The sequence below is a fragment of the Lactuca sativa genome, chromosome 7, assembly GCF_002870075.4.
Source record: "Lactuca sativa cultivar Salinas chromosome 7, Lsat_Salinas_v11, whole genome shotgun sequence".
Lineage (NCBI taxonomy): Eukaryota > Viridiplantae > Streptophyta > Magnoliopsida > Asterales > Asteraceae > Lactuca > Lactuca sativa.
Window position 1 is genome coordinate 66,232,515 of NC_056629.2, and position 13,219 is coordinate 66,245,733.

Genomic DNA, 13,219 nt, shown 5'->3' on the forward strand with positions numbered 1-13,219 from the left:
AACGGCGGAGTCACGCCTCACGCCATGGCGTTGCTTGGCGCGCGCTATGGCGTGCCTTTTAGAACACTGCAAACCTTACACCACCAGACATCACCTCCATCATCATCTTCTTCACATACCCACCTCTATTACCTTGTTCTTGATTCATTTTTTAGAATTGCTAATTGATTAAGAGAATGGGAATAATAGAACGCAACATGCCACCAGGTTCTACATCGATTCCAAAAAAATGAGGGGGTGAGCAGATCTATGTTTTCTCTCTGTATACACTTAGACGGAAAAAAATCCTATGTTGTTAATCGATTGATAGCTAGGACCAGTTCTGGATTTTTTTTTGGGTTTGGAAGGCTAGAAGTCAATTAGTCAGAGATTCAAATAGAGGATGGAAATGCGACTTTCATATCAGATGGGAATTTCACTATAGTTGTTTGATGGTTGAAGAATAAAAGATTCATCACATGGCTCGTTTTTTCTTGATGCATACCATCTGCTTCTTCCCCAAGTTAAAATTGCTCAGTCAATTAACTTCCTTCTTAGAGGAATTAATCAGCAAGACACATACGATACCAATTTAGAGGGGTCGTGCAGATGTAGTTTATTTTCCTTTTGATTCGTCATCCTTAATCTGGAAAGGTAGAAACTTTTCTAGGTTCGAGAGAAAGAGAAAGAGAGAGAGAGAGAGAGAGAGAGAGAGAGAGAGAGAGAGAGATGTAGGCCCAAGATAATTAACTATTTTCCTTTAAATTAAAATGAAAACACATAAAAGTATATCAGAAAGGGTATTTTAGTCTTTTCAGTTTTCCGAGGGACCAAAATCACAAACAAACATGGTGAAAAGGACCACGAAACCAAAAAAGTCGGGGTTTGGACTAAAATCCCAAAAAATTGCATATCACATGGACCATTTTGGCAAATTTGACTTTTGAAAAAAATGGTAATTTTTTATTTTTTATGGATAAAATAAATGACAAAAATTAAATTTTAATTTTTTTTCAGAAATTTTCATTTATTTTGCATTTTAAAAATATATTTTCTATCTCCAAAATAAATGGCTAGGATTGCGTCCCCATATCTCACAAAATATGATAGTCTCACATGAACCTAACCCTATATATATATATATATATATATATATATATATATATATATATATATATATATATATATATATATATATATATATATATATATATATATTCTAATAAACAAAACCTTCTACATGCCACATGACCTATTTTTACACCAAAGTTTTGCAAGTTGGCATTTTCTTATGGTGTTTTCCCTTTATTTCCTGGTTATTCCTTGGTCATTATTTCCTTCCAGCTGCTTACTGTATACTCCCCTATAAATTAATAAATTATTCCTAAATTTTGAATTTGACAGAGTTAATTGATATATTTTCCATCTGAATAGCAGTTAGTATTTCATTTGTACATAATATCCTAATTTTGTGGAAGAAAAAAAATTTCTCCCTAAATATCATCGTGGCCTCCCTTTCTTTCTAAAAACCCTAAGAAGTCGACTTGCCACATGATTCTTACACTGCTGATGATAGTCTGACCGGCCACCTGCTTTACTCTTTAACCAAATCCTAGCACCGATATCTCGAAATTCATTTACGACCACCGCAGATTGTATGGCTTGGTTACATATTTGATTATGAACATGAACAATATTACATTTTTAATATTTATCAATCAAATTTGGATTACTATTAACAAAATTTTGTAGATTTTGTGTTATAGAAACAAAATTGTTTTAAGAGAAAGAGTCGAATGCTCATATAAGGTTTCTTTTTAATTTATGTATATCTACTCTCTCTCTCTCTCTCTCTCTCTCTCTCTCTCTCTCTCTCTCTCTCTCTCTCTCTCTCTCTCTCCTCTATCGTTTTTTTCATGAGATTTTCTATTTAATTTCTTTGATGCTCTAAATGAAAATTTCGAATCTTGTGCTTATATTTTTCCCTATATTTAGGCTTTTTTTTAATAATATTTCACCATTCTTGTGCTGCTATAGAAGCTCCGATGGGCATAACGCAGAAACCCTAATCACTATGAGGGAAATTGTTTGTTAATTCACTAGATTATTTATCTTTAGTTTCTTATTGTTTGTCGATTGCAATTATTAAAACATCAGTATTTGATTTCTCTATTATTGATAATTCTTGCTAATTATAGTTAAAAATCAATTTTCCAGACACTTTGGCGAGCATTATTACTCAATGAACCTCTACCAACCCTAACAGAGATAATTATAAAGAGCGTCAATCACCATTACCTTTTAATGGTAACATTTACATAAATTTTATTTATTTTGCTATGTTTTTCTCATATTCTAAATTGTAATCTCACATAGCTTTCCATATGTTATAGGTTTTTTGGACATCTGTTTTAGGTATATGTGTACACTAGATCATCAACCCATGCCGATTTTTAAGAGCCACCGTCAGACTCTTCCCTGCCATCTCATTTTGGTAATTTATAAATCCTCATTTGATATGCAACTCAAAGCCTATTATTCATTATTTTCTTTAGTTCCAATTTTCTGATGATGATTAACATGGATAAAGATATTTTGTTATTTCCATTTTTCTGTTCATGTTATTGTCGTACTTATAAGGTCTTAAGGGCTTCATATTCTTGGCTTTTAAGAGGATATCTTTAGAAAACAACCGGTCAAAATGGAAATTTATTTCCATTTTCACCAATGTCAATGTGCTTTACACCCATGTCGATGGTTTTTACAATGTTTCGATGAGGATTTAGATGCAAAAGAATAAAAGTTTTATCAAGTTGTTGATTTTAAAATTAAATGAACTTGAGAATAATGGAGCGATAAGTTTAAAGATATAGTTTGATCATAAGCTTAAAGCAGTAAAGCATATAAAAATGTATTGTGGATTATGTTTATACTTCTATTTTATTATCCTATACTATTTGTAAATAGATTATTTTACATTGGAAAATTAAATTATTAGACTCTAAACCACATTTATGCATAATTTGTTTTCCTTTATTTTCTAACTCCACCAGTCATGTGCTCTATTTTCCCCTTCCCCTATTTCAACCTTCATTTCTCCATAATTTGTTTCCAGCAACTCACTAGACTTGAGACTTCAGTATAACTCCAACAATATAGGTTACAAGAGATCTCATACCAATATCTTGTTGTTTCCAATAATAGTCTTTCTTTTTAAGTCATTGTACTTTGGAAAATTGCTTGATTATAGCAATGAAAATTATTTTTTAATTTTGATGGCATTGTTGTGATTTGGTAGATTAACTAAACTACAAACATGTTTACAATTTTTAGATTTGCATGTCTTCCTTTAGCTACTCCAGCTTCACTATAGCATCCAATTTTCATACTTTTAATATTACAATGTAACACTTTAAGAAATCAACCTATCTTATTAGTTGCATCAACCTTGATGTTTGTGTGGTTTGATATTAAAATTCTAGAACAATGAATTCGGATCCCATGTTTATCAATCATACTCAGGAAAGGAAGGAAAATCGAAACTAACACAACCTTTAAATCAAAAAATGTTATTATTTTGCTAGATTTGGAATAATAAAAGTAGGTTGCTATTTACCGTATAGTAAATTCCTAAAATGGAATTTAAGGAAAAGTAAGTTGTTACTTATGTAGTTTGACCATAACACGAGGATGTGTCATATAGGGTTGTTATTTATGCAATCTCATACTGTATAGATAGTAAATTCCTAAAATTATTCCTTTTTGCAATTAAAGATTAATATTAGACTTAAGAGTTAAGAGTGTTTGGTTGGGTTAAAAATTTAAAAAAACCTATAGATAATCTACCTATTCTAATAAATGACTGTGGTTTCCACATAAAAATGATAATCTACCTATTCCTTTGTACATCATCTACTAATGGTTATCTACCTTTTCGAAACATAAAAATGATAATCTACCTATTCTAATAAACGACTGTGGTTTCCACATAATTAATGGTTATCTACCTATTCGAGCCTCATGCAGATTCAGCTATCGAGAAACATAAGAAATCACTCGTCCCCTTTGCATAAGGACCGCCCCCAAACCAGTGATGGATGCATCACAAAATACTACGAAATCCTCGAAACCCTCTGGAAGGGTCAACACTAGGCCTTGCATAACCTTTATTGCAACGTCTCAAAAGCAACCTGCTGCTCAGGGCCCCATCGGAAATCCACTCTCTTCCTCGTTAGACGAGTGAGGAGTACTACAATCTTGGAGAAGTTTCAAATAAATCTCCGATAGTATCCCACCAAACACAAGCAACTCATGATCTCTGAGGGAGATTTTGGAACCTCCCACTACATCACGGCCTTGATCTTGGCCGTATCGACCAAAATCACGTCTTAGTTAACGAGATGTCCCAAGAATTGGACCTCTCGTAACCAAAACTCACACTTCGAGAACTTGGCATACAACCGTTCCCGCCTTAATACTCCTAAAGGCTGTCGAATGTGCCTCTTGTGGTGATCTCTGGTCTTGGAATACACCAATATATCATCAATGAACACAATGCAGATCGGTCTAGCATTGGCATGTACACCCGATTCATCAAATCCACAAACATTGCATGCGCATTGGTGAGCCTAAATGGCATCACCACGAACTCGTAATTCCCATAACGAGTCCGTAACGTGGTTTTATTCACGTCCTTCTCTCTCACTCTCACTCTCACCTGATGATATCTGATCCTCATATCAATCTTGGAGAACCAAGATGCACCCTGCAACTGATCAAAGATGCCATTAATCCACAGATGGGGATAACGGTTCTTCACCGTCAACTTGTTCAACTCCCGGTAATCAATGCACATCCGACATGAACCATCCTTCTTCTTGACGAACAGTATCGATGCTCCCCACAGTAAATTGCTCGGTCCTAATGAACTGTTTCCCTAATAGCTCCCAAAGCTAAGAGGAAAACTCTTGCATCTCAGGTGGTGTCAAGCGGTATGACGCCTTAGCAATCGGAGCCGCACCTGGCACTAGATCAATCTTGAACTCGGCCTTCCTCTCGGGAGGCACACCGGGTATCTCCTCCGGGAATACATCGGCAAACTCCCTGACAACTAGCACACCGGGTAACTCATTAAGAACAAACTTTTATGACCCAAGAACCCTAATAAGGTCTGAAAGGATGGCTTATTGGATCAAGAACATGTCATGCTCAAGAATCACCATTTTTGGGACAAAAAGTGTCTTAAAGGATGAGATGTCTAGATCTACAAGATGGAGTGATCAAAATGTGAACTTTATACATCCTGGAGGTTGCTAACAAGAAGGTGATCTTAGATCCAAGACTCCTCCAAGGTCCATGCTCTTCTCACCAATCTCTTCTTCTTCAAGAACACCTCCAAAACACTCCAATGGCCTCCAAATGCACTCTTTTAACTTAGGGTTTGTTTGGGATCGTTTTTCACAGAGGGAACCTGATGAAGAAACGAGAAATAAGGCTATAATGGGGTTTATATATGGACCAAACCCTAAAATTTTGGTTTTGCATGTTCTTCACGTACACCCCGCGTACGAGGTGTACGACCAGCATACTAGGGCGCACCCTAGTACGCCTAGCGTACACAGTGTACGCTCAAGTACTACACTTGTACAAAATGCCACAATGGGCCAATCTAGCAACCTTCTTCAAACCCAAGGGTCAAAATGCAATATTATTCAAACATATGGTTGAAATTAAAATTACCTTGACATCGGGATGTTACAATCTATTTTCTCACACTAGCGTTACATACCATTCTAGCATGATATTTGCCCAAAATAGGAAGAAAACATCAATCTATAATAGCAAATGACATCTACTTCGCGAATGGAGGTACCACCCCAATAGAGTCTTAATCCCTTTTTTGGGATTACTGTCCAGACCTATACTCAATTTTTATGCAGTCACATTCAATGTATGCATGACACCACTTTTCATTTGACTTCTCAAACACACAATTTCCATGATGCATTTTTATATAAAAATTATAATTGTTTTTCCATATCTCATTTTTATAACAATTATAACAAATTTTTTTTTTTTATCAAATCATGTATTATATACCAAATACTGTATATCTCATTTGTATAACATTTATAATAAAAAATCTATCAAATCATTTATTATATACCAAATACTCCATCTCTCATTTATGTAATATTTATAATAAAAAATCTGTCAAATCATGTATTATATACTAAATAGTTAGATAACCATGAAAATATATTTTTATTCACATACACCATATATCCCAAACGGGGAAAAAGTCACAAAGTACTCACTTGGGTAGTTACGATGACTAACTATTATTCATTTTAAACTTTTGACTTCGTTGGTTGTATCTCCTTTATTAATAAACAAATTCACAACATTAATATCTTATTTCATGTTTAAGCTTTAAGCTTAATTCTAATTTTATACTAATGACACTACTTATATACATTTTAGTGTCACTGGTACATTCATAATATTTTTCCAAGATTCTTTAAAGTATAAAAATATTTTGCCACTAATTATGTTAGATTTGGTGCTTTAGCAAATCACGTGACAATAATATCGGGACTTATATTTTTAATACGGGGTCATTCCAATATACAATCCACAAATATCTTGATATGTATATAATGATATAAATAATACCAATAAGTCACTTTAATTATAACATAATTACGTGTTACCTTAATATCTGTGTGTTGGTATAAAAACCCTGTTGTTTTCACTAGGGTGTGCACGGTACGGTTTGGTGTAGTTTCAAGTCAAAACCGCAAACCGCACCGCATATGCGGTTTGAATATTTTAGAAACCGCAAAACGCACCATAGATGTTCAAAACCGCGTGATGCGGTGCGGTTTGATGTGGGCGGTTTATGCGGTTTGATGAGTTGTTCAACATTAAATCTATCAAAAAAATCAAAAACCTGACTAGGTTAGAAAAAATTGATTGCTTTCATTTTATAAAAACAAATACAATTTTTGAGTTAAATCGTTTTTAATAAATTATGATTCATGCTACTATAGTTTTGTAAGTATCATTGTTATTGCTTTATATTGTCGTTATAGTTGCTATGTTCTTGTAAACCATGTGATCTTGATCTAATAATGATTTAATGTTACGTTATAGATATTTGGTTATTGTAAAAAATATATTTATATACATCGTTTCTAAAGCGTGATTTGAAGTTATAACAAAGTAAAGAAAAAAAAGTATATATATAACATGCAGTGCGGTTTGAACCGCAGTTTTATAAATACAAATCGTAAACTACACCACATAGTGCGGTTTGATAAAATGATGAACCGCAAACCAGATCACGAAATTCTAAACCGCATTATGCGGTACGGTTTGGTGCGGTGCGGGTGGTTTGTGCATTTTTTTGCACAGCCCTAGTTTTCACCTTGTTTGAACTCTGTATATTGCATGTATATGAATGTATTATACCAAATAAGTGAAAATGGAATAATATTCAAAGAGAGGAAAGGGAAGAAGGTCTCCTTTTCCTTTGGTTCTTTCTTGATTGAAGAATCTGTAAGTTGCATATTCCAAAGAAACATTCAAAAAAATAAACTCAATAATTTCTTCCACATGTTCGGATGAATTTTCACTCGATCTTTCGTTGATTGGTGCGGGGCCCATCTATCCCTTCTCGGAGGAAATTGGTTTGGCAACGTTTTGGCACCGACCATGTGCCGCCACTCGCAGCCACGCACCGGCGGAATGGCCGGTGGTCGACTGCCATCGGTGCTGTGTTTTTTTTCCTTGTTTCGGTCAACTTCAAACGACTGTTATTTCTTCATCCGAACTATGTTTTACCCGATTGTTTTTGTGTTATTTAGTATGTCATGATCTCTTTCAAATGATATATAGTTTGCTTAATTTGGATGTCGTGAAGTCAATCTTCCAAGCCTTCAAAGTTGGCATATTAACTAACGTTATTATTTTCTAAAAATTAGCGATTTTACTCATGGGTATTCCGACAACGTTTTTGGCCGTTCGAAACTATTCTCTAGTTATTATAGATGAATGTAAACTTTTAAAATTCATCCTCCCAAACCCGGTTCGATTTTAAACTTAGTTTTAGTTATCAACATTTTCTTAACAAATTTAACTCTTTATCAACTTCTCGTGTTTGTATTTTCTTTGTACGAACTTCAATTTACTTGATTCTTGTTTCTATATTTTCTTCTTCATTTTAAGTTCATATTAAATTCAAGTATCGTTTCAATTGATCATATATAATTATAGTAATTTAGCCCCAAATATTAGCATTTTACAATTTTCATTTTATACTTATAAATATTCTAAGCGTTTATTTTTACCATATTTTTCTTGCAACTTTGAGTACTAATTTCTCATTGCCATGACCTCGGTTTTGGCGAATTCCTTTTGGGTTACATACTTTGTAATCACCTCCTTACGCTACAAATTACAACTCGTAACCGATCATTTTGTAATTTATTTTATACGGTTCCAAAGTAGGGATCTTTGCCTTTTTGAAATTTTCATATTTCATATATTTTTACATTGTAGTTTACTTTTACTTTGTATTGAGTTTCATACATAACTCGATTTAAATTTTATTATACATTCATTTCTACATAATTTCTACATATATATACATTGTACATTTATTATTTCATTAAATTCTACTTTTAAAATCCCAAATATTCGCACGAACTTTTGGGATGTTACATGATACAAGAAATTGGGAGGCTAAAATATTATGGATAATCGACAAATCAAACTCCAAACCTTTCTTCTTCAACTCCTCCACACATTTCTCAGATAGCTTCCCATGCATCTTCTTTCTCCCTTTCCAGTAACTTATCTATGTGTGATGAATGTTTTACCATTTTTTTTTAAGATAAACAAGATAATCAACATAACCTATAATACCCGATTACAATAATTGAATAAAATTTAATGGTAACTCGCATAAAAAAAAGTTAGTGAGTATAAAAAAAATATTAAAAAATAGATATTTTTGTGTTTTGGGATATAGAAAACTTTACAAACCTTTAAAATGTTTATCAATAACAAAAATATGTTTATTAAGTAAAGACATTTATGCATTAGTAATAATAATCTTACGTAACTTGGTAGGTGGGTAAAGGTTACGGATTACTGTTCGAAAACTAAAAATACATAACGTGGAATGCCATGAACCGCTAAATATATGCATCGTCTAATAAAGACCTGCCACACTGACTCAATCATATACTAATTCGAAGCAAACAACAAGTTTTCCATGTATATATAAATGGCCTCATCCGATTTTCTATTTTTGTCTTCTCCTCCATCTTCCACTGAAGACCTGCAACAATGGCGGAAAGATATCACCAAAGCCTTGCAAAATCTTCTTTCCTCCAAAACCATCCTTCCTGTCTGCATCTTCAAACTTCCAGAAACCCTCACCTCCGAAAAACCAGACGCTTACGTTCCCCAACACATCGGTCTCGGACCTATCCACCATTTCCGAACCGACCTCTACAGCAAGCAAGAAAAGCTTAAAATCGTCACAGCAAATATAATTCTACAACCCTGCAATGTCACGACCGAGTTCGAAAAGATTTTACAAGAGAATCTCATAAATATTGTCCCAGTTGCTGAATACTGCTACGACTTGTCTTTCGACATCGATGATGATGTTTTAGCATGCGTTTTCGCCATAGATGCACTCGTGTTGCTTGATGTTTTATCGAAAGTGAGAGACGGACGTTCAACGGCGTATATGGAAGATGTTATGATGCTTGAAAACCAAATCCCGTTAGTGATCTTAATCGAACTACTAAATGCTCTGGACGTATCAACCGGCGATTCTGCCAATTTGTTTCTTACGAATTTGTTGCTTAACTTTTGCCAAACACGAGCGATTTTTAAGTTTATTATGCCCAAAAATCAGTTTGATCTTGGTATAGATAATCGCTTTCATCTGCTTGATTGCATGCATCACTTGATCGTAAACCATACTATTCCGCCAACCCCTTCTGCTCGAATCAATTTCTCTGTTGGTATAAATCTAGAGAATGTGGAAAACGTAGTGCAAACCGCAGGAGAGTTATTCCCTTGTTTAAATGTCTTTTTTAAGCCTATTTTACTCCTACTCAAATTGCCATGGGACAAGATCGGAAGTTTGATCAAGAAAATGTTGGGAGATCCTCCTGAGGTGCTTGAAATCGACATCCCTTCGGTTTCACTTCTCACAAGAATCGCAAAGATTGGATTTTCCACGACAATTGGAGGCATTCGGGACATTAAATTCGACGAGGAAAATCTCACATTTTGCCTCCCCATTCTTGATTTGAAACATGATTCTGAAGTTATATTAAGAAATTTGGTGGCATACGAAGAGTTGATGTTCAAGAGTGGTATCGCTACAAATCTTGATTTCACGGAGTATGTGGATTTCATGTGTGGGATCGTTGATAGTGTTAAGGATGTAGAGATTCTTCGGGAGAAAGAAGTCATCGTAGGTGATATGGAGGATGAGGAAGTTGTAAAACTTTTTAATGGGATTACTAAATCGAGTGTGAAAGTAAATGGGCAGAAATCGAAGTTGCAAAATACCATTGAGAAAGTAAATAACCATTATGGTAATATTCCAAGAATTAAAGTTTTTCGCTTTCTCAAGAAGCTGTTTTTGGCATCGTGGAAAACTCTTGTAGTCGTGTTTTCGATTTTGGGTCTACTGTTGGCTATTTACGTTGGTGTTTGTGAAGTTTATGAATGTAAGGATCGTTTTGGGCTTGGTGAGGGTCGATTGGTCATTCCTTATGTTACCATGAATAACAAACTTCTTGATTTTTAGGTCATTAGGCTGATCGATGAATAAGAATGCGAGCTTGCAATGAGTGTTTAATAGAAGGTTCTCTTGTATCATACAACTTCTTGATTATGAGTTAGTTGAAGTTTAAAATGACCTTTTTAAATTAAATTACAAGTTTAGTACTGTATGTAGTATGTAAAAAGTCATTGATTTAATCAATGTATTTCATTACAATTTGTACTACAATTTGTTTTTGTTGCATATGTTTATTTTTACACATATATGGATTTAAAGCACGGCCCTTACGTGTTGCCATCAGCCATGTGACGTAGACACAGGGGCATTGTAGTCATTTGGCCTTTCTATATTCTTTGTGCAATTAACCGCCATTTTAATTATTCTCATCAATCGAGGGGTTTTGAAGTTTCAACTCATCTGATGAGAAACACATCGGTAAGGTGGTTTTTCCAGCAGCTTCTAAGCTCCTCCTATACACGACCTTTCTTCACTACTCCAGCTTTCCAGAACATAAACTTCAGTCTCTATCCATCTAACCTTATCTACATTTCATGTCACAATGGTACAATGATCAACACAACCTGCATAAACCACATTCAGTTAGACAAATACCACCAATACTATTTATTATTTTATTGACAAGACCGGACAACAATTGCATCTTCGAATACCTCCCTTCAATCTTATTAATATAATGGGTTAAAGTAGTTTAACTTTTTTATCAAAAAATCATGCCGATAAGCATTGAGATATTTAAAAGATATACTTTTGTAAAGTAGTATTAACCATTTGAATCTTGACAACCCATCGACAGTCATTTTCCTTGTCAGATGAATGCGGAACTTTGTTCCGTTCTTGAAAAATAGTATTAGAAGCCAAAAAATTCTCAACTCTATTATCACAACTAGGTGTAAAAGCTAAGTATTATAAGGGTTAATTAAAAAAAATTAATTACAAATGTCTAAATATTTAAAAATTTTAGATTTATACAAAATAAGAAAAATAACGAATTATTAAAATTGATTTTTTTTATCTTTTAAATTTAAATAAATAAACAAAATAAATTATGAAGTTTTAATTTGAGAATTTTGAAATAAGAAGATAAGTTTATTAGTAAAACTAATATTTATTTATTATTATATTTATTGTAATTATTGCATTTAAGTATTATGTAGAACTTATTAAAATAGAAAAACTAATAAAATGACATATGGAAAAAATAAATTAATTCAAAATAACCTCAAAATGACATTTGACAAATTAAATAAGAACGTGACATGTGACAAAAAAATATTAATTTATTAAAGTAGATAAATATTAACATGTTTTAATCTTTAATCCCAAATCAAATAACTTTAAAATCCATAATATTTCACATACTTTCCCCAATATTATAAATTAGGGGTGAGCAAAAGCAGGCACCCGGCCAATTGCTTGGAACCAGAACCAGAAATGGAACCACCGGTTCCTAAAATATTAGAACCGGAACCGAAACCGCGTATACCGGTTCTTTATATTTCAGAACCGGTCTTGAAACCATTTAACACCGGTTCCAATGCCAGGTACCTAGTAGTAGTACTCAAAGATGGTTGAACTCGAGACTTTTGAGTCCTATAAAAACCCTTGGCAACACACAATAAAGGTTATCAATGCATTTCCCTCTTGAAGCATCACAAGAATTCCGTTTTATAAAGAGTGTCCTTCCACATTTTTCCTTACCACCAACCACGTGGGATTGAAATATTGAAACCAAGGATACTTTTTTTTTTTCATTCACATTCTGCTTGCATACACTTTTGCTCAAACACATTGGTGTTAGCTTACTATTAATTCGTTTTTAGTATTCATTGTGTTTGGTACAAACACATGTTACAACATATGTGATGTTTTATATATGTATATTATTATTAGGGTTTAGGTTATTTTTGGTCACTTAATTTTTGGTTTTGTACTCATTTGGTCACTTAACTCTTTTTAAGTTTTAAAATGTCATCAAACTTTTGACTTTGTGCTCATTTAGTCACTTAACTTTTGGTTTGGTCACTTAACGTTTAGATTTGTGCTCATTTAGTCACCTAACTTTTAAAATTATGCTCATTTAGTCACTAAATTTTTGAAAAAAAATAAAAGTTTAGTGACCAAATGAGCATAATTTTAAAAGTTAGGTGACTAAATGTGACCAAACCAAAAGTTAAGTGACTAAATGAGAACAAAGCCAAAAATTTGATGACCTTTTAAAACTTAAAAAGAGTTAAGTGACCAAATGAGCTCGAAACCAAAAGTTAAGTGACCAAAAATGACCTAAACCCTTATTATTATTATTATTATTATTGGTAAATAAGAAAATTCATGGCTTATTCAATATTCATATCCTCAGGTGGGGATTTAAAAGTTGCATTTGTATAATTAGATTACATGATTCTT

At 33.4% G+C, this 13,219-nt stretch overlaps 1 protein-coding gene across 1 annotated transcript; it reads left to right on the forward strand.

Moving 5' to 3' along the window:
• Window positions 1–9,271: 9,271 nt before the first annotated feature.
• LOC111882231 (putative UPF0481 protein At3g02645) lies at window positions 9,272–10,819 on the forward strand. Its single transcript, XM_023878589.1, has one exon. The coding sequence runs from the start codon at window positions 9,272–9,274 to the stop codon at window positions 10,817–10,819; it is 1,548 nt and encodes a 515-aa protein (XP_023734357.1).
• The last annotated feature ends 2,400 nt before the right edge of the window (window positions 10,820–13,219 follow it).